Source organism: Leucopleurus acutus (genome assembly GCF_964270905.1).
Source record: "Leucopleurus acutus genome assembly, chromosome: 6".
In the NCBI taxonomy this organism is placed as follows: domain Eukaryota; kingdom Metazoa; phylum Chordata; class Mammalia; order Artiodactyla; family Delphinidae; genus Leucopleurus; species Leucopleurus acutus.
In genome coordinates this window covers 11,517,090-11,543,743 of record NC_139149.1, presented here as the reverse complement: position 1 = coordinate 11,543,743, position 26,654 = coordinate 11,517,090, and the positions used below count along the sequence as shown (strand labels likewise).

The window sequence follows — 26,654 nt, the reverse complement described above, 5'->3', positions numbered from 1 at the left end:
ATATTTTGGAGATTAATCCCTTTCTGTTGCTTCATTTGCAAGTATTTTCTCCCATTCTGTGGGTTGTCTTTTCATTTTATTCATGGTTTCCTTTTCTGTGCAGAGATTTTTGACTGCAATTATGTCCCATTTGTTTATTTTTGTTTTTATTTTCTTTACTCTAGGAGGTGGATCAAAAAAGATATTGCTGCATTTATGTCAAAGAGTGTTCTGCCTGTGTTTTCCTCTAAGAGTTTTAAAATGTTTGGCCTTATATTTAGGTCTTTTACACATTTTCAGTTTGTTTTTGTGTATGGTGTTAGGGAGTGTTCTAATTTTTCTTTTACGTGTAGCTGTCCAATTTTCCCAGCATCATTTATTGAAGAGGCTGTCTTTTCTCCATTGTATATTCTTGCCTCCTTTATCAAAAGTAAGATGCCCATATGCGTGGGTTTATCTCTGGGTTTTCTATCCTGTTCCATTGATCTATATTTCTTTCAAATTTCAAAGCATGTTTAAACCATTTCAGGTGTTTCCCTTAGTGAACAGACAGGAGAAGTGAATGTGGTCTAAAAGGGTTCAGAGAGACCAAGATACCCATTGGATTTCTAGCCCAGCCTCAGGAAGGTTTTATTCATGTCTTACTCTCTTGCCTCTCTGAGCTTTGTTTTCCGTATTCTTCCCAGCACTGGTAAAATCTTCCATCTAGGCTGATTCTCTCATTTTTCTCCTAATGAGCTTTAATCTTTCATCCACACCCCTGAACCTGTGTTCCATCTGGTTTAGCTCAAATGCCATCTCCTTTAAAAAATCTCTCGTGACTCCCCTCACCCTCAATATCACACTTCTGTCCTTTGGGTTTCACTCTGTTCTGGCCAGATTGTCATCATTATGCCAGTAACACTTACTTATATGAGTTTATCCATCTCCATCTAAAAGATTTAAGCTCCCTGGAGCCAGGATTTCCCACTTATATGATTTTTCCCTGCTTCCTAATGTTTTGCTGTTTGATACCTTGTCATCATTTAATATCAATTGCCTTTTGCTCTCTACTATACTTAACATCATTAAGAGTCCACCTCATAGCCTACTTCCCAATTCATACTTCCCTGACCACAGCAGCCTAAAATTGATAACTGTTCATCCAGCATTTCTGATTTATGTTAATGTGTCACTAACTGCCTCAAAACTTACTGGTTGAAAATTGCCATTTAAAAAAATTTTTTTTTAATAATTATAATAGAGATTTATTTAAAATAATACTTTTACAGCCCAGATAGTTCTACATTGTACATTTCAGGTTTAACCAGCTTCATAAAAATACTTTAGGATAGCTGCATCCAGATTTAGACTACATGATTATTTCTTTGCCCATTCTTCTCTCTCCTTTCTTTCCCGAATAACCTCTTTCAGATATGGTTCAAGGTAGAATTTATCCTCCTCATATTTTGTCCACTGCTCTTTAGGCAAGATCTGCTGCCTCATGGTCAGGTCCAGTGCTCTCTTAATGCTGAACACCCTGTCATTATAAAGGTTCTCAGGAAGCTTTCTTATGGCTTCTTTTACATCGTCATTCTCATATATTGTACCATCTCGCATTAAGCCCAGTTTACTGAACCCGACAACATTGTAATACCATTTATGAATACCCTCCAGCCATTTGCTTGATGCTGCAACGGCAGGCCTACTCGCCATTTTAACCCGAGACAGAAGCGTTGCCTGCTGGGTAAGTCCTATAGAGGTCGCGCAAGGCCCAGTGCGCAGGCGTGTTACGTCAACGTCGCGACGAGGGGTGGGGTGCCATTTTATTTTTGCTCACAATTTTATGGCCCAGGAATTTAGGAAGGGCTCTGCTGGGTGGTCCATCAGTGAACCACATGGAAGCGGCTGGGGCAGACAAGTCTGGAGCATCCACTTCATGAAGGGTTCCTTCCTTCACGTGTGGATGCCCAGTGTTCCTTGTTCTCTTTCCCTCTCCTCAGTGGGGTCTCATCCTCCAGAACCTCTCCATCACAGCACGATGGCCTCACAAAATAGGATTTCTTACGTGGAATTTAGTTTCCTCTGGAATGAATTCTCTGAAGACCTGGAAGGAAACTGCAAAGCATTTTCTGACCTAACTCTGAATTATGCAGTGTAACATCTTCCCTTATTCCACGGGTCAAAACGTGAGTTTTACATGCCAACCATATTCAAGGGGAAGAGAAACTCAGAAGAGCATGAACCAACAGCCATGTTTGCTGAGGATGGGGAGGTGCCTTGGGAGACTAGGGATCACATTTGCATTCTTTATTTGGCAGGAGACATGCATTTATAGACTCTCATTTCTAACTGCCCTGTCATTTCTGTATGTTTTGTGCTGTTCCATGGAGACAATGTCCAGGTTCTATCAGTGGAATTCAACCATTTGTATATGATTGACTGAGGCCTAGAAAATCTTGAATCACTATTTTCTACCAGCCTGATAACCTTTAATTGAATAAGCCCACAGAAAATCGACATTCATTAGCCAGGTTAGGTTAATCAAATCTGGCGATCAATGGAGATGCATATTTTGCAGCTCAGTTGCTCACCAAATCCTACATGGATGGTAAACATTTTTAAGACTGAGCTCTCACATTTGTAATTTTGATTTTGACAGTACCTAACATAGCATGATGAATGTATTATAGTCATGGAACTTCCTATTTGAATAAACTGGTGAATAAATAAAATAAATATTCTACATCTTTTCTGAAGATGTAATCTTAAGAAGTGGACTGGAAAAAAATTTAAGTTTGACACATGGAAAAGAATTGCAAACTCAGAGCTCAAAACACATTCAGTACTCATGTGAATGATAGACTGTGTCTATCATGGATAAAAAAAATGAGGTGACCGTTTGCTTCCTTTGAAATGCCAGTTCCTGTGTTTCCCTTTCATTCAGTGTCACAAGGCATGCTAAAAAATGAAAAAAATAAATCAAGCAGTCATTTGTCTGCCAGTTGCCAAAAACGTTGTTTGGTTGTTGACTTTTTTTAAACAAATTGACTAGTTCAAGAGTTGGCAACTTTTTCTTAAAAGGCTAGTTGATAGTAATATTTTAAGCTTTGAGGGCCATATTGTTTCTGCCACAACTACTCAGTTCTTTCATTATAGGGCAAAAACAGATATTGACAATAAATATGTAAATGAATAACTGTGTCTGTGTCAAATAAAACTTTACTTACAAAAACAGTCTGCTGTCTCATAGGCCATAGTTTGCTAATCTCTCGTCTAGTTCAATTGTTAAGAAAAAAAAATAGGCACACATAATGTTTAACTTGTGCTTATTTTGTGATCTGAAAAAAATAAGACAAACTTTTTTTATGCCTCTGAACAGATTAAAAAAAAATACTGAAATGCCAGCCCAATAGAGCCCATGCTAGGGTTTCAGTACTGGTGGAAGAACAGTAAGAGATCCTACCGGAGATATACAGAGGTCAGAAAGTTTGCAAGTGCTTTGCGTCAAAATGAGGAAAATGCACTTAAAATACCAATCCAATAGTTAAAGCCAGAGTCAGAAGTCACCAAAATGTGTCAAGATAGGGATATGGCTAAATACATACCAACTGGCCATGCTCAGCTGCCAGTTGTCCGCCTTGTGTCTGTATCTGTGGTCACAAATATGGTACAGGTTTTGGCAAGACAGATGCCAGGTAATGAACAATTTTATTTTAGATGAGGAATTTGTATTTAATTTCTGTGTCCACCATCCTTTACTCGTTCATCTAGCAAAATACACCAAAGAAATATCCCAGGATACAATCTCTACTATTGAGATGCTTGAAGTCTAGTTAATAAAACTTCCTATATCAAAATGAAATAGACAAACACATACAATGCTAATTCAGATGATACAGAATGATGTTCTATACCAGTGTTTCTCAAATTTTCATGCACATACAAACCACTGGGGATCGTGTACAATGCCGATTGTGATTCTATAGATCTAGAGTGAGGCTTGGGTTACCACATCTATTTCAAGCTTCCATGTGATGATATTCTCTTTGTGCATGGACCCCATATGAATTAAGCAATAGTCTATGCAATTTTAGGAGAGACCGTCAGGGGCTGTGTGGTCAAGGATTCCCGAATGAAGTGAGAATGGGGCTATGCCCAGAAGCAGAAATTCAAGTTCAAATAACTTACAAAAGGCACATGGTGTAAAGGGAGTGCTCTAAAACCTGGTATCATTGTTGAGCCATCAAGTGTAGGTATAGTTAGAACAAGGAACCAAACTAAAAGTAATGATCAATCCTTGCAAAATGAGAGGTGCAGATTTCTCCATTGTTCCATTTCCTTGTATGGAGTGGCGCTGGGCTAAATCAGGTGGATCATTGCAGATGGGGAGAATCATCTCAGGCCAAAGAGCGCTAAGCTAGAAGCTCTTACCTTTTTTTGGACCCATGGACAGAGGTTAGTGAGAAGGGGAAAGGTTAGGAAAAGCACTACATCAAAGTAGAGAGAAGTGCTTCAGCTGAGGCCCCTACAGGGGCTTCCATGTGGGAGTGCCTGGGCTGGACATGCAGATACGCACATTAGGATGGCTAACCTGGGAGGAGGGGAGCCTGAGTCCTTGACAATGACATACTCCAGAAAACTGCAATGCACAGTTTGGTGTACCAAGTCTAGTGTGGGGAGAGTAGCTTCCCTTCATAAGGCTTGCCTGGCAAAGCCTTGTAATTGCCCTGGTCAGGTTTGAAAAATCACAGATGGCATTCTGGCCTGGAGCTGGACTCCGCACCTATGCTATACCTCCAATGATGGCCACTATTCATGATCAGCCGTTGTTTCCAGGAAGGAGTACAAATGTTGCCAGATCTTCAATTTTTTCAAAGGAATCCACAAATTTATATTTATACATGAAGTTCTCTGATTTTCACATGCTGGTGACTATTTTCTAAAATTATTATTCTTAGTTTTTAACAGTTTGGACTCAAAACATGCTTTATTTTCCTGATCCAAGCTGAGAGCCAACAGTAATAACTTCTGCTTGAAAGGATGATAGAATTTGGCTGAAAGATAGGGTTATGGAGGAAACGTGGAGTGAGAAAACAATAAAAAAAATGCCCATCCTGGGCTTCCCTGGTGGCGCAGTGGTTGAGTCCACCTGCCGATGCAGGGGACACAGGTTCGTACCCCAGTCCTGGAAGATCCCACATGCCGTGGAATGGCTGGGCCCGTGAGCCATGACCACTGAGCCTGCACGTCCGGAGCCTGTGCTCCGCAACGGGAGAGGCCACAACAGTGAGACGTGCGCGTACCACAAAAAAAAAAAAAAAAAAAAAAAAAAGCCTATCCTTTGAGGTGAGCTTGATTTGATGTAGTGTGGGATCAGGCCAATTTTAAATTTATTTTACCACTTGATGGACGTTTAGGTTGTTTCCACATCTTGCCTATTGTGAATAGTACTGCAATGGACATAGGAGTGCTATTATCTCTTCAAAATCCTAATTTCAGTTCTCTTTCTATCTTGGAAAGGGGACTGCTGGATCATATGATAGTTCTAGTTTTAATTTTTTGGGGACCTGCCACACTGTTTTCCATAGCGACTTCACTGTTTTGCATTCCTACCAACAGTGTGCAAGCTTTCCAATTTCTCCACATTCTTGCAAATACTTGTCTTTTATTGTTTTTGATAATAGCCTTCCTGGCAAGTGTGAGGTAATGTCTCATTGTGGTTTTGATCTGCTGGTATATAGGTATAATTAAATACTATTCAGCCCGTAAAAAGGAAGGAAATCCTGCAATATGCAACAACATGGATAGACCTTGACGTTACGCTAAGTGAAATAAACCAGTCACAGGAAGACAAATACTGCATGATTCCACTCATATGAGATGTCTAAAATAGTCAAATCCATAGAATCAAAGAATGTAGTAGTGGTTTCCAGGGACTTGGGAGAGGGAGAAATGGGGGGTTACTAATCAATAGGCATAAAGTTTCATTTAAGCAAGGTAAGTTCTAGACATCTGCTGTACATGTACCTTCAGTCAATAATAATGCACTGTGTACTTAAAAATATAAGAGGGTAAACCTCATGTTAAGTGTTTTACCAAAATAACATTTTTTAAGGTCTTTAAAATTCATTTTATCTCCTAATTGGCTCCATGTCATGAGGCCCCTGGACCTTCCCAAAACTCCCATGTTGTTAAGACCTGAGCTCTACATGTAGGAGATTGTAGGGCAAACAATTGCTAGGCTGTTTCTTGTTAAAATGTCATGGTTTTCACAATTATAGTTCATCACACTCAAGCACCCTAGGAAACGATCGTCCACAACATGAACTCACAGACCCAAAGTAAAAATGTTATTTCCCTGACATAATAAACCTTTCTTTGTGCAGTTAAAGAATAAAGGGAGACATTTATTTTACTGGGCTATTGACTGTGTGATGGGGTACCTGGAATTCCCAGGGTGGCTCACAATGACAGGGACTTGTTTGTGTGCCTTTAAATATGTACTGTTGTGAATGCCAAGCTGCAAAGATAAATCCTTCTGAGGAATAATAAGGGACTTTCTGCTTTGGAAATAAATGGACCTCTGGATAGCTATTTTCCAGGCTCCAAATCTAAGGGCAGTTTTTGTCTGCCCATCCCCTCCCCACACATAGAGATTTGCCAAGGCTTCTGCTGGAATGGTGTTCATATCTTTCTTTCCTTGGTGCAGGGGTGTCCCATTTTACTATCCAAGCCAGAGGTTCTATACCACATTTGGTAATTACTGCATAACTTTCAAATTGGTCTCTCTCAATGTCTTCCGATTATCTCTGCCTATTACCTAATATCATCTTTTCAAAACTTTAACTCCAATTCCACCTTCAGTATATTGAATAGACCAAATTAACAAAAATAAACAAAATAATTAAAAAGGGAAAAAGAAATAAGTTGATATTCACAGCTGCCCTCCTGTACCACTTTATCTACATTTATTCCTGAGTTTTTTACTACCTACGTATTTCAGACTTATATCGTCAAGAAATAAATCTTTTAACTTTATATCCCTAAACCCCTGGCCTTCTTCTTCTCACTTCTATGTTTGACCCTTATTCAGCATTTGCATCAAATTCATACCTTAACTCCATGGAAGCTTTTCCTTTTCTTCCTCAGCCCATAAACAAATGTTTTAATTGTTCAGATTCTTTTAATGTCTGAGGGGTTTTGTGTGTGAAGAAACAGTCACACTGTGTGCATTTGGTTTAATTACCTTACAAATCTATTTTTACAGGTAATATTCATTTTATATTGAACTCTTAACAATATAACACTTATTCATATATTAAATTATCAAAATCCAAATATCTTGCACTGTACAAGTTATCAATCAAAGTGAAAGATACTGAATTTCTTTGGACTGAAAAGTTTTTATAAACATATTTAACCAAATTTTTCTAAGCAAATTAATTAAAATAAAATGTCCTACTACCCCTAAATAGACAAACAAAAATCATGAGATAATTGAAACCTCATTAATGCACTTACAGTTATATTAATTGTAAAATTTGCTAACTCCTGAGGTTTAAAAGTTTTCTTTGTAATTGCCAATTTCATCATTATCACTATTCTTTTTATTTCCAAGGTTAGAGTAATCGTAGAGGTCATTTATACCTTTTTAGAATTTCAGTAATCTTCCTAGTATCAAAGGAAAAAAATAAACTGTCAGATTAGCACAGGTTCTGGATCTGGGGGATGTGAATGCACTAATACCTCTTTGCAGAGGCCTTGGTGCCCAGTAAAACATGGTTCAGAGTTGAACTATCAATCGTTTATAATTAGGTCTTTGTTATATAAAGTAAAATTTAGTAACACATTTCATATAGAACTTAGTTCTTGAAGCTTGGAATTTTTACCATAATTTAATTACTAACTCATCATGGTGATATGGTATATTGTGATATATGGACTTACTGGTTTATGGAGTTGAAAATTCTGGAAAGCTTTATCAATATAAAGAGTAGGATCTCATTGATGTGTCATCTACTAGGAAATGAGGGTTTAAATCTTCTTGGGCAATCATTTAAGAAACGACTGGGAAATTCATTTTGGAACTCACCATCAGACCTTCTTGGTACATCACCATCAATGGTGATCACTGGCCATATCCTTTTTCAACCTTCTTATTTTATATTATCATTGGCGCTAGGGGATCTTAGTCTTTACTGAGAAGAATTGACTCAATTACAACTTATTATGTTCATTCCTTTCTAATTGCACACATGTACAGATGCACAACCCTAAAAGGAAAAGAAAAATGATCACCACTCTAGTATTCATTATTGTTAAGTATGTGTGTTTTTATCCCTATAATGTTCAACCACTTTTTATATTATAATTACTTTTATATACTCCATATATTTTTGCATTTTTCATATTATCATAAATTCATGATATTTCAGTTATTACTGTCAGTTATTATTATTAATGATGCACTTTAGAACCATTAGAACCTCCTTGGTCCTTTCAGTGTTCTCCTGACACTCTTGAGTGTGTCCTTGAATTTTGGCAATGATAGGATAGTCTATGCCCATCCAAAGATTTCAGTCTACTCTCCAAAGATCCCTGCTTCTAGGTACACTATTACCTATAGAGAACCTTTGAGAATATTATAAAAAGGTGGTGTTTCTTCCAGGTAAACACAGCTTCCTACCAGATCTTGGGGCTTGAAGCAGCAATATGCCCTTGTGTAGTACACACACTGCACACCTGTGCAGAGCAGCCCAGCCTGCTCCCTTGTAGTGGTCAGTATTAGAGACTAACAGTTCATTTTATTATTATTAATTTATTTATTTATTTTTGCTGTGTTGGGTCTTAGTTTCTGTGCGAGGGCTTTCTCTAGTTGTGGCAAGCGGGGGCCACTCTTCATCGCGGTGCGCGGGCCTCTCACTATCACGGCCTCTCCGGTTGCAGAGCACAGGCTCCAGACACGCAGGCTCAGTAGTTTGTGGCTCACGGGCCTAGTTGCTCTGCGGCATGTGGGATCCTCCCAGACCAGGCCTCGAACCCGTGTCCCCTGCATTGGCAGGCAGATTCTCAACCACTGCGCCACCGGGGAAGCCACAGTTCATTTTAGTTCATTCACTTTCATGTACAAATTGGACACTAGTGCTACTTCAGATTTTGCACAGTGGTTAAAAGCATGGGTTTGTTGGAATCCTGGCTCTGCCACCAGCTATGTGACCTCAGGCAGCTCATAATCATGTCTACACTTTGGCTTTCTTAGGTCTAAAATGGGGATAATAATATTATCTATCTCAAAGAATTATGGTAAAAATTAGATAAGTCAACATACCTAAAGCTCTTAAAAGAGTGCTTGGTTCATAATGAGTCCTAGAAAAATGTTTTCTACACCCACTACTACTGCTTTCATTGACAGGACTGAAAAAAAGGGGATTCTCATTCATGCCTTAAATTTACATGGCTATTTTCATGTATCCTATCATGCAGCTGTGCTCTATCCTTAAAACATAAAATTGTACTCACTATCATAACTTTCTCCTGTGATGACCATTAGGGCATGAAGGACAAAAGAGCACGGTCCTGTAAACAGAGGGGAATATAATTGGCTGCTGCTGAGAATGAAACTAAGAAATTAACACACCATGCATCCAATCAGAGAGGAGGAAGGTCACCTCAAAGAGGCGTGTGAGGAGTCTAAAACGTGTATCACTTCACTTAAGTTACTCTAAACAATAAAAATGATGTAGATTGTTTTGGGGCACATAAGTATTCATTATTTCTCACTGACCAATTAAAAACAGGATTACGATTTTTGAAAAACATGAACCATTTGAGACTGCTATAGTCCTGTGTCAGGATGTCTTCCCTTCTGTACATCTAACTCTGATCTTTTTTGGAAAAATCTTCACAATCCTATGCTTCTTATAATCTCTTCTAGCTTCTGTTTAGAGTATTTCCTAGGTGCCAGTATCTTTACTTAGGGTATCACATTTAATTCAGACAAGAACCATATGAGCTCCATATTTATTTCATTTTTCAAGATGAGGTAGCTGACGGTGACAGCAGTTCATCAAAAGTTCATCAAACTGAGTAACTTTAAAGTTCAGGTAAATGCAAAGGCTGGGATTGGAACTTGCCTCTGGTTAAATGACTAGTGTGCTGCTCCCTGTAAGTCAGTTCACATCTGAGGTGAATATTGCTGATGCATTAATGTTACAATTGCTTTGACTAAAATGTTAGAATAGGAGAGGTGTAAACAAAAGTATTAATTTTCTAACTTTTAAAATATAGGACTCATCACTGATAATTAAGGTACGTTATCTTTTGATCTTTCTATGCCTCTATTTCTTTTATGGTAAAATGAAGACAAGAGTGGTATTACCTCATAGACTGTCAGGGAGATTAAAAAAGAAATATATGCAAAGTTCCTTTCAAATAGAAAGAACTCAATTAGGGTTAGCTGCTGTGATTATTATTACCATTATCTTGGTTATATACTCCTCCTCATGTAGATGAAGGTGGGAAATTCTGGAGTGAACAATTTTCCTTGACATGCCCAAAGCCCCTTGTGCCAACCCTGGGCTCAGCTATCTTGTGCTGCTTTGTCTACAATTTCAGTTTCCATTTTCTTGGAAACCCATGGCCTTCTCTCCAGAGTATATTTTAACACACTCTACTTCATTCATTGTAGATTTATTGAATGTTTTATTCTCTTTATTTTTCGTAGAGCAATGAGTTGTATTCTGGACAGAGTTACCAAGGGAGTGTTAAGTCCAGGAAGAAATGTCATGAGAGCATCAACCACAGTGACCAACACCTGGTCTTGGTCTTGGAATTACAAAGATATTACAGTGAAATTGATGAGATAGGAAATACATATGCTGTATTAGAGGCGCTAGGATAGAAATTTATTTCAGTATATAATAGAGGCTTGTAGAAGGGCATTCCCATTTCTACCTTGTTTGGGTATGGGGGTCTGGAAAGAATTCCTAGGAGGACAAATTTGTTTAATTCAAAAATTAAGCAGCTTTTTTTACATCACGTATACCTTATTTCTGGTGACAATCGTCTCTCGCCTTTACCAATAAATAAGTAAAAGTCCAACTTCTCTGCTGCTTGCATTGGTTGATTTGGTTGACTTGCTGTCAAAAACAATGTAGAATCCTCACTTTAAAAAATATCAAGAGAATACCCAGGGACTTTTTTTTTTTTTTTTTTTTTTTTGGGCTGTGTTGAGTCTTCATTGCTGTGCACGGGCTTTCTCTAGTTCCAGCAAATGGGGGCTACTCTTCATTGTTGTGCACGGGCTTCTCATTGCGGTGGCTTCTCTTATTGTGAACAATGGGCTCTAGGTGCACGGGCTTAAGTAGTTATGACTCTCGGACTCTAGAGCGCAGGCTCAGTAGATGTGGCTCGTGGGCTTAGTTGCTCTGCAGCATGTGGGATCTTCCCGGACCAGAGCTCGAACCCGTGTCCCCTGCAATGGCAGGTGGATTCTTAACCCCTGTGCCACCAGGGAAGTCCACCCTGGGACTTTTAAGAGATAGAAATACCTTTTATTATCACATTCTTCACTTGGCTATCCCCATGAGACAATACTATCAAATAAAAAGAGTTCAGTCAGCAAATAGATTTTTTAAATATATTTTTTAATCATAAGGAGAGTTAACAGCTCTTTAGCTGTTTTGAACATGGCTTAATAAGTGAATGAATTGCTTTCAAACTCTCAAAATATATAATTAAGCATTAAAGACTGTAGCATGAAGATTTAAATTATTCACAGAAGATCCTTGGAGTGGCTTACAAATGCATTACCTGTTCTATGATTCAGTTATGCAGTACCAAACTTATTAATATTCCTATTAATACAACTTGTACTTGACACGGAAAAGAAAATATCTTCCTTTTTTGTATAACAAAGCTTCTTGCTACAGATCTGTTTGGCCAGTCCTCAAACATATGTCATCATATTGAATCCATAACCTTGTATCACATTCAAAGAAATCTCAGTTCATGCATGTGCTTTGGGAATAGCCAGGATAAGGGAGGAGATGGTTGTAATCCCCAGTGCTGTGTTGATAACAAAACTAAGCCTGGTGTGTTTACCACATCACTCTAATCCTTGGTACTTCCTAAGTAGCAGCTACCTAAGGGCGGCTCCTTCTTGAGTTCTAAATGAAGACATAGAATTTAGACACAATATTTGCAATGGAAAATAGTGTGTTCTTAATTATACAGGTCATTTCTAATTGGGAAAGAAGAAATACATTACATTATATGTAAAACACCTCACTGAGTGAAAGTGTGCAATATGTTATTTTAAAGTAGTGTTTACCACCCAGGATCCTGAGTTGTGGAGAGCAGCGGTCTCTTGCCTCTCACTGGGTGAAGCCAAGGAAGGTGAAAAGGAAAGCTCTCTTCTTTGTAGGCACCTATCCAGAAGCTTGGTCTAGATGGCTTCAACAACATTTGAACTTGCTTTTTGAAAGGTGGAAATAAATTTATTTGTTTTGCTGTACATTGTTTGAGATTTTTTTTAAGTAGACCATAGTGGGGAGAATGTTAGGTGTGGGCTTGGTTGTTCTAGTGGCACATTCTCATATGTTAAGATATTCACTCACCACTGGGGTGCCCACTAACTTCTCTTTTCCTTTAAAAGGGCTAATAAGCCTCCAAAATTCCTGCCTCCTTAGAGAGACATGAAAAGGTCACAGGTGCTAGACAACAGTAAGATGATTATGTTCTGAAAATAATAATAATAATAATGTAAGGTTAGCATGCTATTTGCTATTTCATGTAAATAATCATATTTTGCTTTAAAACGTGAATGTGATGCCAATCTTGGGTTCCCACTGCTTCTAAGTCAAAATCCCAAATTGTCACCACATCATACAATGCCACCCATTTCTCTCTACACTTATCTTCACTCTAATATTTTATGCTTATCATATTTTTCTTATGCTCCAGCCATATTATTCTCACTTCAGCTTCTTCAGTGTGATAAGCCATCACCCCTGAGGACCTTCACATATGCTGTTAACTCTGCATGGAAAATTACCCCCAAACACATCACACTTTTATTTGCACCTAACCATCTTCCATGTAGGTAATCAAATCTCACTTTCTCAAGGAAGCCTTCCATATATTCTTGAACAGTCTGGAAAGGAAAGCAGGGTCCTCATCAGTTAAGTTCAGGGGCTTAGATTTTACTCTTGGCCATTTGCATCTCTGGGAGAAAGTTCAGTAGATGTATATATGACTGAATGACTGGGGGACTCATGTAGTTGTCAACAGCCCAGAAGTTGAGGTGAGATGGACCCAAGTTCAAATCCAGATTTTGAAATATTAGTAGTGTCCTATGGGAAATTCATGTAACCTCTCTTTAAAGCCTGTTCAGTGTTTTTGTTAAATGGATAAGGGTGATGATGATGATGGTGGTGATGATGATGATGGTGAAGATGATGGTGATGATGATGGTGATGATGATGACTGTGATGATGATGATGGTGATGATGATGGTGATGATGATGACGGTAATGGTGATGATGATGACTGTGATGCTGATAATGGTGATGATGATGGTGATGATGATGACTGTGGTGATGATGGTGATGGTGATTATGATGACTGTAATGATGATGACTGTGATGATGATGGTGATGATGATGACGGGGATGATGATGATGACGGGGATGATGATGATGACGGGGATGATGATTGTGATGATGATGACTGTGGTGATGATGATGGTGATGATGATGATGACTGTGATGATGATGGTGATGATGATGACTGTGATGATGATGACTGTGATGATGATGGTGATGATGACTGTGGTGATGATGATGGTGATGATGATGACTGTGGTGATGATGACGGTGATGATGATGGTGATGATGACTGGTGATGATGATGGTGATGATGATGACGATGATGATGATGGTGATGATGATAACTGTGATGATGATGACTGTGATGATGATGGTGATGATGATGACGGTGATGATGGTGATGATAATGATGGTGATGATGATGACTGTGATGATGATGATGGTTATGATGATGATGGTGATGATGATGGTGATGATGATGACTGTGATGATGATGATGGTGATGATGATAACTGTGATGATGATGACTGTGATGATGATGATGGTGATGATGATAACTGTGATGATGATGACTGTGATGATGATGGTGATGATGGCTGTGGTGATGATGATGGTGATGATGATGACTGTGGTGATGATGACTGTGATGATGATGATGATGGTGATGATGATGACGATGATGATGATGGTGATGATGATGACTGTGATGATGATTGTGATGATGATGACTGTGGTGATGATGATGGTGATGATGATGACTGTGATGATGATGACTGATGATCATGGTGATGATGATGACTGTAATGATGATGACTGTGATGATGATGGTGATGATGACTGTGATGATGATGACGGGGATGATGATGATGACGATGATGATGATGGTGATGATGATGACTGTGATGATGATTGTGATGATGATGACTGTGGTGATGATGATGGTGATGATGATGACTGTGATGATGATGACTGATGATCATGGTGATGATGATGACTGTAATGATGATGACTGTGATGATGATGGTGATGATGACTGTGATGATGATGGTGATGATGATGACGGGGATGATGATGATGACGGGGATGATGATTGTGATGATGATGACTGTGGTGATGATGATGGTGATGATGATGATGATGACTGTGATGATGATGGTGATGATGACTGTGATGATGATGATGGTTATGATGATGGTGATGATGATGGTGATGATGATGACTGTGATGATGATGATGGTGATAACTGTGATGATGATGACTGTGATGATGATGGTGATGATGACTGTGATGATGATGGTGATGATGATGACAGTGATGATGGTGATGATAATGATGGTGATGATGATGACTGTGATGATGATGATGGTTATGATGATGATGGTGATGATGATGGTGATGATGATAACTGTGATGATGATGACTGTGGTGATGATGATGGTGATGATGATGACTGTGATGATGATGACTGATGATCATGGTGATGATGATGACTGATGATGGTGATGATGATGGTGATGATGATGACTGTGATGATGATGGTGCTGATGACTTTGATGATGGTGATGGTGATTATGATGACTGTGATGATGATTGAGATGATGATGGTGATGATGATTGTGATGATGATGACTGTGGTGATGGTGATGATGATAATGGTGATGATGACGGTGACGATGACAGTGATGATGATGATGACAGTGATGATGATGGTGATGAGACGGTGATGATGACGGTGATGATGATGATTTTATAAGAATAAATGAAGCTTAGATGAATACGAGTTAGGGATAAGACTAGAGGAAGACTGTTGTTGGAGGAAGGATAGCACAAATTGTTACTGCTCCTTTCTTTTCCCTGCCTAGCTGCTTAACTGGGCTAGCAATGTTGAAAGGCTAAGGGGTGTAATTTAGATTCCCTACTACCTCATTTGACAAAGCAGTGGTTCTAAAACTCAATGTGTATCAGAATCACCAGACTTTTTGGTTCAGTAACTTTAGGGTTTCCAGGAATGCCATGATAACAAGAACCCCAGATACACAGAATATACTTTGAGAAACAGTCCTGTGCTAGAGGAAACTATGCTTATAAATGAGGACTAACACAGACTCATTCTCATTGTGGAATTAAAGCACTAGAAGGGTTGTCAGAGACCAGTGGTCACTTCACAGCTAAGAAAAATAAATCCAGTAGTGGAACAGCCCAAGGATATGCTTAAGATTACATATCATGTTAGTATCAGAACCAGTCCCGGGACCTGGGTCTCCTGTCTCCTATCTGTTTACCAGTTTTCCTTATTGTCCGCATACTTCATTTGCTCCTACACCTGTTACTACTGCCTGTCTTACAAGAATGACACAGAACTCTTCTGGTGTTACTATGGACGTATTTAGAAGAACACTTTCAAGACATCTGAAGTTAGAAATGCATAGAAATGTAGATAGGAAGAGTCTTCATGCCATGAACAAAGAAACACATTAAAATTCATGTATCCTGCCTTTCTGTCCCAGGAGGAGACAAGCCAATATCCCAGTAGTTTCTTTACATTGCAGGGAAGGAAGAACACTTACATGTCTTTCCATTGTCTAACTTGTGGGGGTTGTAGCATTGAGAAATCTTGGAAACTTTTGCTTAAGTAACTCTCAGTGTCTTATGTAGCCATCCTGGGGCATTTTGAAAGCCACATTGAGTCACAGAGAGAATATTATTTAAGAAGAAATCCTCACAGTATTGTTACAAGGCTGTATTGCAATATTCATGGCAGAGTGTGTATGAGCATCTGATTACATACTACAAAAGCCACAATGTTTTCCTCTTTCCCTTGTGTGTTTCCAAAATATTTCTCCAGCCTCATACTACAAGCCAGTTGCCATCACTCACAGCCAAATTGGTCATACACCTGACCTTCACTGTGTTACAAGACTGCCTAGCTATTTTCTGTATTTTCTTGTACATTCTAGATTACCCTGTAAAAAAGAGGCCATTTTCTTACCTCATAAACACATAATTTAACACTTCCACTAAGAGAAGACTTCGATTCACTGCTTACCATGTATGAAGCTCTGGGCAATGTGCTTTGTGTGCATTTTATTTAATTCTCACAAAACACTCTGAAGTAGGTATTTGCCCCAGTTTGACAGGACATCACTGAGGCATCGAGAAGCTGATTGGTTAAATAATTGTTCAAGGTCCACAGCCAGTTGCTGCAGTTAATATGACTCGCCTTCTTTGCCTGATATTAACATGAATACAGCCATTCAGGAGAGAGGCATATTTTAAAGCTGACCCTTGCCAAAGTTGGAAAGTAAGCAGGGAATTTGGTTGATGAAACCCTTTAGTACTAGAGCATGATATTTATTCTTTAGAAATAATTATGTAGCACTGACTTGATTTATTTGATAAGAGTTGATGGCTTAGTCATGACTACCCACATATCTAAGACAAGACTCTCAGGTCTGACTGAGAGAAAGAAAGAAAGAGAGGGGGAGAGAGAGAGGAAGGAAGAAAGGAAGGAAGGAAGGGGGGAAGAAAGAGAAAGAAAGGGAAAACAGAAAACATGGTAGACATAAATCATAAATTTTGAAAAAGAATATTGAGTCACTTCTCTTCAACTTAGCTGCTTTTGAGTTGTGTTTTTTTATATGCAGCAAATAAACAAAAACCCTGCCTAGGACTCCTTGAACTCAGTGCTAAGAACATTACATTTCTTCTTCTCTTTGCCTGGAAGTTTTCTTTCCGCATAATGAAACACTTTCTTTTCCCCTTATTCCTCCCTAACATTTTGATGATTATGTTTCTTTTAAAAACAATATTATTGGGAATTGACTGGGTAGAGAGAAAAAATAAAAGAAAAAAATAAAAACAATATTATTATTGTGTAGTGCTGTATAGAATATATTTATTGAAAATTATAATATCAGTAGTCAGGAATCTTATTGTTGAGATATTAACATTGATAACTATTCAATGCCTTGTTCAAGAAATATGATAAAGTAGACAACTTATTTCAAAAATGATTATATACTGTTGTTTGAGTTCAATGCTAGCTATTTATACAAAGAAATTACATTCATGCTCTAGGATAGTATTTTACCTGAATTATTTTGTAGTCCTGTTGATTCAGCTGTTGCATCAACAGTGTTTCCGTTTTAATATTAAAATTTAATTTTACACTCCAAAACCCCTGACAGTATAAAAGTTTTCTTGCTTATCAAAGCACCAGATATGAGTATCTTCAAAGGTTTATTTCTATTATGTATATAATCCTGTTTACATGTTGAAGTTTCAAATTATAGATGTAGTGGAGGCATTTTTATTACTCTGCGCTTTGAGAATTCTGAATATTGTAATACATCCTATTAGAATTGATGTACTGTATCATTACATATTATAGATAAACTCATATACCACTAATGTGAGAGGGGTTATAAAACTGAAATAGAATAACAATTTTTTTCTGGTTTCTCTGGTGCTTTATGCACTTCATTTACTAAAAAAACATTAAATGGTCAGTAAAATATTTACTAGGACTTTGAAAGTCTCTAAAGACATAAATTGAATTGTGCAGTATCTCGAGTTTTCTATAAACCACCTTGGTTCAAAATACAGCAGTCCAGCAATTTTTTTTTTTTAATTGAGTATATGTGTCTTTGGAGGCCAATCTACTTCAGTCCAGCATTAGAGAACATTTCCATTTTTCATTGAATACTTAGAATTCTATGTATAGTTTACTGATAAAATATTACTATATACGTGGTAGCTTTACAATTATTTTATATGAAAGTTGATGATAATTTTACATATTTGGCTAGAACAGATGAATTTATGTTTCTTAAAAAGCTAGCCTTTATAAAATTAAGAAGTTCCACAAAATTTTCCATTAGTAGTGTCTCCTTTGTGTCATTATCTTTGTGCTCCTGTGATTATGGTCTGAATATTTGTGTCCCCCCAAAATTTATATATGAAGTCCTAACTCCCAAAGATGATGGGATTAGGGCCTTTGGAAAGTAATTAGGTTTCAAAAGTAGATTCCTCACAAATGGGATTAGTGTGTTTATAAAAGAAGCTCCAGAGGGGTCTTTGACCCCTCCTGCCAAAGTGAGGACATAGTAAGATGGTGGCAGTTTTGAGTAAGGAAGAGGGTCCTCACCAGAAAATGTGACGATGCTGACTTGATCTTGGACCTCACAGCCTCCAGAATGGTGAACAATAAATTGTTATTGTTTATAAGCTACCCAGTCTGAGGTTTGTTGTTATAGCAGTCCAAAAGTCTTGTGCTGCAGGATGCATGGTGCATTATGAAACAGAGGACTTAAAGCTTAAAATATGTCATGGCTCCCAGAAGGCATAATTTACAGGAGGAAGCAGAAGAACAGCAGTGTGCAATCCAGTGGGAAAATATTGCATTTTCAATCATATGGGTTTTGGGTCCCATTTGGAAAATGACTGATCAGCGCTTGGAGGTCTTGTCAACCCTTTATGCTCATCCCTCAGGTTTGGTCATCTGTACCCCTAAGGTAAAAGTCTGGTCCTGGCAGCTAATGCTTTTGGTACCATAAGTATAAATTTGAGATGTATTAGTTTGGTTTTATGTGTTAAAAAAATGTGATGCACACATTTAAAACTTGAAAAATATCTACATTTCAACATAAATGTTTCCTGTTTCCTTCTCTAGTCCCATATCCCACTGTAATCACTATAGCCGTATACACTCATACCTCAGAGATGGTGCGGGTTCAGTTCCAGACCACTGCGATAAAGTAGATATTGCAATAAAGCAAGGAATTTTTGGTTTCTCAGTGCACATAAAAGTTACACTTACACTATACTGTAGTCTATTAAGTGAGTAATAGCATTATGTCTACAAAAAACAATGTACATACATATACCTTAGTTTAAAAAATCCTTTATTGCTAAAAAATGCTAACCATTATCTGAGCCTTCAGCAAGTTGTAATCTTTTTGTTGGTAGATGCTGACGGCTGCTGACTGATCAGGTTGATGGTTGCTGAAGGTTGGGGTAGCCGTGGCAATTTCATAAAATAGGACAACAATTAAGTTTGCTGCATTGCTTGACTCTTCCTTTCAGGAGTGATTTATCTGCATCATGCAATGCTGTTTGATAGCATTTTACCCACAGCGGAACTTCTTTCAAAATCAGAGTCAATCTTCTCAAACCCTGCCACTGCTAATCCAGCTAAGTTGATGTAATATTCTAAATCCTTTGCTGTCATTTCAACAGTTTTCATATTATCTTCACCAGGAGTAGGTTCCATCTCAAGAAACCACTTTCTTTGCTCATCCATAACAAGCAAATCTTTTAAAATTTATTTATTTATTTTTGGCTGTGTTGGGTCTTCTTTTCTGTGCGAGGGCTTTCTCTAGTTGCGGCGAGACCACTCTCATCGCAGTGCGCGGGCCTCTCACTGTTGCGGTCTCTCTTGTTGTGGAGCACAGGCTCCAGATGCGCAGGCTCAGTAGTTGTGGCTCACGGGCCTAGTTACTCCGCAGCATGTGGGATCTTCCCAGACCAGGGCTCGAACCCGTGTCCCCTGCATTGGCAGGCAGATTCTCAACCACTGTGCCACCAGGGAAGCCCAACAAGCAACTCTTCAGCCTCATATGTTAACCTTTCATCATGAGATTGCAGCAGTTCAGTCACGTCTTTAGGCTCCACTTCAAATTCTAGTTCTCTTGCTATTTCCACACCTGCAGTTACTTCATCTACTGAAGTCCTGAACCCCTCCAAGTCACCCATGAGAGTTGGAATCGTGTTCTTCCAAACTCCTGTTAATATTGATATGTTGACCTCTTCCCCTGAATCATGAATATCCTTAATGACATCTAGAATGGTGAATCCTTTCCAGAAAGTTTTCCATCTACTTTGCCCAGACCCATCAGAGGAATCACTATCTATAGCTACTGTAGCCTTATGAAGTGTATTTTTTAAGTAAAAAGACTTGAAAGTCAAAATTACTTCTTGACCCATGGACTGCAGAATGAGTGTTGGGTTAGCAGGCATGAAAAAAACAGTCATTTCATTGTACAGCTCCATCAGAGCTCTTGGATGACCAGGTACATTGTCAATGAGCAGTCATATTTTGAAAGAAATCTTTTTTTTACAAGCAGTAAATCTCAACATCAGGCTTAAAATATTCAGTAAGCCATGTTGTAAACAGATGCTCTGTCATCCAAGCTTTGTTATTCCATCTGTGGTAAAGTAGACTTAGCATAACTCTTAAGTGCCCTAGGATTTTTGAAATGGTCAATGAGCATTGGCTTCAGGTTTAAGCCACCAGCTGAATCAGTCCCTGATGGAAGAAGTTTTCACATATGGAGGTATGAAGAAGTCATTCTGACTTACATAAGATTTAACTTAAACTTTATGCTAACTAGAATAGACTGTTTTGTGGCCTATTAAACATATATTGTACATCTGCTTTAACCATTAAGGAAAATAATGCACTTTAAGTCAAAATGGAGTAACGGTGGTTCAGGCATTCAAAGTGGAGCTAAGAGGCCATTGTGAATGTGGTTTCAGACACGCTGCTCTATCACTGTGAACTTAAATTTTCTGAACTGTGTTAGATTCAAGGATACCATCATCCATTCTAAAAATAATATCTGCCAGCAACTGCCAGCTGCAACCTTATGGTCACAGGGTCTCTCCTTATAACTATGCAAGCATTTCAGACCCCAGTCAATCCTTGCTTAACAAGCACCCTTACTTTTTGGAGCTTCAATCCTAAAGCTGGACCAACAAGTTATGTTATTTTGTGTGTTTTGCCTATATGAGCCTCCTTTATTTTGTAATCCAGCAGAAAACAGTTCAAATGTTTCTATATCTTTGTCTCCCGGGTTATGGTCTTCAGTTAGCTTTGATGAAAACTCACTTCCATTCATAGCATAGATTGTTTTCTTTAAATAATTTTTATTGGAGTATAGTTGCTTTACAATGTTGTGTTAGTTTCTACTGTATAGCAAAGTGAATCAGCTACATGTATACATATATCCCCTCTTTTTTTGGTTTCCTTCCCATTTAGGTCACCACAGAGCATTGAGTAGAGTTCCCTGTGCTATACAGTATTTCTTATTAGTTACCTGTTTTATACATAATATCAGTAGTGTATATATGTCAATCCGAATCTCCCAATTCCTCCCATGGCCCCCCACCCTTTCCCCTTTGGTATCCATATGTTTGTTCTCTATGTCTGTGTCTCTATTTCTGCTTTGCAAATAAGATCATCTATGCCATTTTTCTAGATTCCACATGTATGCATTAATATACGATATTTGTTTTTCTCTTTCTGACTTACTTCACTCTGTATGACAGTCTCTAAGTCCATCCACACAAATGACCCAATTTCGTTACTTGTTATGGCTGAGTAATATTCCATGGTATATACGTACCACATCTTGTTTATCCATTCATCTGTCGATGGATATTTAAGTTGCTTCCATATCCCAGCTATTGTAAATAGTGCTGCAATGAACATTGGGGTGCATCTGTCTTTCTGAATTATGGTTTTCTCTGGGTATATGCCCAGGAGTGGGATTGCTGGATCATAGGGCGGTTCTATTTTTAGTTTTCTAAGGAACCTCCATACTGTTCTCCAAGTGGCTGTATCAATTTACATTCCCACCAACAGTGCAAGAGGGTTCCCTTTTCTCCACACCCTCTCCAGCATTTATTGTTTGTCATAGACTGTTTATTGATTATTTCTGAAAACACTGCTACCGAGATAGTCAGCCTGTAATTTTAAGCCTTAAACCCAGGCACTGTTTTCTATTCTCTGTGAAAGTCTTAGATGGCATCTTCTTCCAATATAAGGCTGTTTTGTCTGCATTGAAAATCTGTTGTGTAGTGTAGCCACTTTCATGAATGATCTTAGCTAGATCTTCTGAAAAACTTGCTACCACTCCTGCATCAGCACCTGCTGCTTTACCTTGCACTTTTATATTATGGAGTTAGCTTCTGTCCTTAAACTTCATGGACCAACATCTACTAGGTCAAAACATTTTTTTCTCAAGCTTTCTCATCTCTTTAAGCCTTCATAGAATTAAAGAGAGTTAGGACCTTACTCTAGATTGGCTTTGGCTTGAAGGAGTGTTGTGGCTGGTTTGATCTTCTATCCAGAGCACTAAAACTTTCTCCATATCAGCCATGAGGCTGTTTTGCTTTCTTATTATATGTGTATTCCCTGGAGTAGCACTTTTAATTTCTTTTAAGAACTTTTCCTTTGCATTCACAACCTAGCTATTTGACACAAGAGACCTAGCTTTTGGCCTGTCTCAGCTTTCAACATGCCTTCCTCACTAGGCTTAATCAAAATTTAAATTTAAATCAAAAAGTGCTTCCTTTTGGGGATTCCCTAGGGGCACAGTGGTTGAGAATCCGCCTGCCGATGCAGGGGACACGGCTTCGTGCCCCAGTCCGGGAAGATCCCACATGCTGTGGAGCAGCTAGGCCATGAGCCATGGCCGCTGAGCCTGCGCGTCCGGAGCCTGTGCTGCGCAACGGGAGAGGCCACAACAGTGAGAGGCCCACGTACCGCAAAAAAAAAAAAAAAAAAAAAAGAAAAAAATTAAGTACAAAAAAGTATGTGCTTTAGTTAACAATAATGTATCATTATTGTTGTATTAGTTGTGACAGATGCACTAAGGTACTGTTAACAGAAGGAAACCTGGGTGTGAGGTATATAGGAACTCTGTAGTGTTCTTGCAGATTTTGGTAATGCTAAAATTCTTCTAAAATAGAACAATATTTTTAAAAAATGCAACTGTCAATTATTGGCCTTGTGATCCTGGGGAAGTTGCTTATTTTCATAGTATCTCAGGTTTTTTAACCTGAAGATGGGAATAATTGCATAAAATTTATGGAATTGCAATTCAGAGCAAGCAGGAAGTATTTTTTAAAATGCTTTTGAAATTGTATAGTAAAGGTGGGTGTTATTGGTACTCAAAGAAAAAGTGCATGCCCCACTAGGATACTTGACATTAAGACTTCCTACATATTTTACTCAAAATGTGTTTGTATGAGTATATTCCAAGTAGTAAGTGTATGTGGTTGATTGTGTGCGTGTGCCTGTGTGTTATTGGTATATTTACAGAGAAAAATTGTATGCCTCCCAATATATGATAAATATAAAATGTCTTCCACTCTTATTATGAACAGATTTATTCAGAACAAAATGAGTGACATACATAATGACTAAATGCAGATGTTATAAAAATAACAAAACTCTTAAGCTTTTTGATAAATCATGAAGATATCCTGTTGCAAAATATATAAAGCAATTTGCTCTTTGAAATACTGTAACACTCGGATATGGTCAAATCTCTCCTGAGTTTAACAGAAACCACAGAATGACTTAGCAATCCATAAATCCACTCATGACACAGTACTTAAGCAGGTTTCATAAATGATTTGCAGTAGAAGGAGGATTTTACTATAATTGTTCTCCGTGGCCATAAAAAGCATTATGGAATAGGAAAAAAAAAAAAGTGCACAGTACAAGATGTGGAAGGGAAAAAACTTTTAATGAGCTAAAATAAATGTATTATCATCTATATAAGGACTGAAGGGGGTCTTTCCAAGTACCTAAGACCTGTCCTCTAATTTTTCAAACAAATAAGTCCAGTTTCTTCTTGATTAAGTCACAAAATAAGTGGGTTTTAAAGCTTTGGGGTATAGAAGTATCTCATGGGGTTCTTGTTAAAATTATCCTTGACCCTTATCATCAGAGCTTATATTGGTCCTTTTTTGAAAACAATGTTGTTTTTTATTTATTTTGTTTCTGGTCGTCTTTTAAGGTTTTTTGTTTTAGTTTTCAGTAAGCTTACCATAATGTATCTATAGAAACGTTTGCTTCTTTGCCTTGATGTCTTGAATCAATTTTTGAAATTGACTTGTTTGACTTTATAACCATAGTTGACTGTTTTCATAAACTTGAAGTTTAAAGAGTTTTTGGACAGGAAACATATCTGTGTTATAGATAATTAGGTCTCTTTACCATCTCTTGAACATATGTTCTTCTTTCTGTATTTTAGTTCTTTTATTTTCTATCCTGTTTCAATCAGAATATTTTTATTCTGATTTATATGCTAGTAAACTACTCCTCTCTTTCACACTGTCCAACCTGCTCTCTAAACCCCCAGGTAAAATGTTATTTTCATTTATTGGATTTTTTGGTTCTTAAATGTTCATTGAAATTTTATATAGTATCCAATTTTCTAACAAGATTATGTATCCATTTTGTCACCTTGTTTAATAAACAAATTAATCACAGATATTATAAAGTCCATTTCTTATAAGAATAATATTTGACTCCTATAGTCTTTGTACATTTTTATCGGCTTTCGTTAGATTTCTGCATTAGATTTTATCTTTTTACATTCCTGGTGTTGAAGTGAATTTTTATGGTCAAGATGGAACTGCTCTTGCCCCAGGTGGTACCTCAGCAAACCAAACTTTTATGTTCCTCTAAATGTTCCACTTGACCAGAAACATAGTTTATACAGTCAGCCAATCCCCAGATGCCAAGCTAACTCTAGGCTCCATAATTCTTTGTTCCTTTGTCTTTCTAAAGAAGGTCAGATATGCAAACCCAGCCAACCATGGCCTGTTCCCATGTTGCCCGTTCTACTTCTCTGTAAACTCACTCTTGCCCAAAATCCCTCAGGAAGAATGAACCACTGCTTGTGAGGCACTGTATTCCCCCAATCCATGGAATGCTTTCCCTTGAATAATGGACAAACTTGTTACTAAATTGTTTTAGTTTTGTGATTTGACCCTGATTATTGTTAACCAAATACTTCTGTGAATGAAATGATGTATAAATAATTTGAGATACTGAAAAATGTTATAATGATTTACTTTTGTTTGTGACAGCCGGTTAAGGTGGGGACAAATAATTATAATACAACCTGAGATTAAGAATAGAATGTTAGTTTTAGGAAATCTAGACCTTCAGAGTGACATTCAAAGCCTGAGAGAATCTGTTATCCAATTTTTGTCTCCCATAAGACCATCAAAACCTCTGTTTAAACTCAGCATCTTCACCTTCGATTTCTTCTAAACTTTTCATTCTCCAAGCATCAGCTTTAGAATCATTAAGTGGTAGATTCAAAGAAAAACTCTCATTGCTTTCAGAAGATATGTTTGCATACATAGAAAATTCAGTGGATTCAACAAATGAAAAGTATTAGAACTAATTTAGCAAGGTTGCAGAATATAAGGTCAATTTTTTAAAAATCAGTCACATTTCTGTATATGAATAACAGTCAGTTGGAAAATGAAATTTAAAAATTAAGTTATGAGAGTTCAATTTCCAGCTCTGACATAAGCCTGGACTGAACAACAATTTTCCTTGGATGCAGTTGAAAGGTAGAAGAATATGCCATCCCAAAACATGCCTCTTTGACCTAAGGATTATTTGAGCTGATTATTTTTGAGACACAGAAAAAAACTGTGCAGACAGAAAAAAACTCTGAAAACAGTAGAAGATTTTTTACCCTTTTGTAAAGAAAAATCTACATTTATAAAGGCAATTTACATTAGAAAGGTGCCTGTACCAGGAAGAGAGCTATTACCAGAGACAACTTTTTCACCTGAGAGACTGACTTACCTGCTTGCCTTGGCAAGCTTTGTTTACCAAATATTTCCTCCTTTCACCTAATTACTTGCTTAATTGCTTCCCTCCCAGCATCTTTCTTTTGTCTTTCTTTTGAATTTAGTGCTTTTCTATGTTTGGGAAGATGCAGTCTGGGCTCATTGAAATCATTCCTTTGATATGCACCTCAGCTGTCTTGGGCCAGTGTCCCATGCTTTCTCATCCTGAGTATCCTCAAGGTGCACTTTTGGGGGTGGTTGCAGCATTCTGTTTCCATCCTGAGTTCCCTTGGGGCTCACTGTCAGGGCTGTAATGTGGTGGCTTGTCGTCTGCAACATCCTTTGTTTACTGATATGGCAGGCAATATTTTTCATTTACACATCCATATTGAGGTATATATTTAATAAACTTGTGGTTTTTTTCTCCTTATTAGTCTGTCTTTTATTAAAAGGGGTGTCAGCCAAGAGTTCAGAAGGGTA

General features: G+C 37.9%; 1 protein-coding gene across 1 annotated transcript; it reads right to left on the bottom strand.

Moving 5' to 3' along the window:
• Positions 1 to 1,255: 1,255 nt before the first annotated feature.
• On the bottom strand, positions 1,256 to 1,674 carry LOC309963019 (cytochrome b-c1 complex subunit 7-like; the record flags this gene model as incomplete). Its single annotated transcript, XM_082841122.1, has 1 exon — positions 1,256 to 1,674. The coding sequence occupies one exon, from the start codon at positions 1,672 to 1,674 to the stop codon at positions 1,339 to 1,341; it is 336 nt and encodes a 111-aa protein (XP_082697248.1). The 3' UTR covers positions 1,256 to 1,338.
• Between the last annotated feature and the right edge of the window lie 24,980 nt (positions 1,675 to 26,654).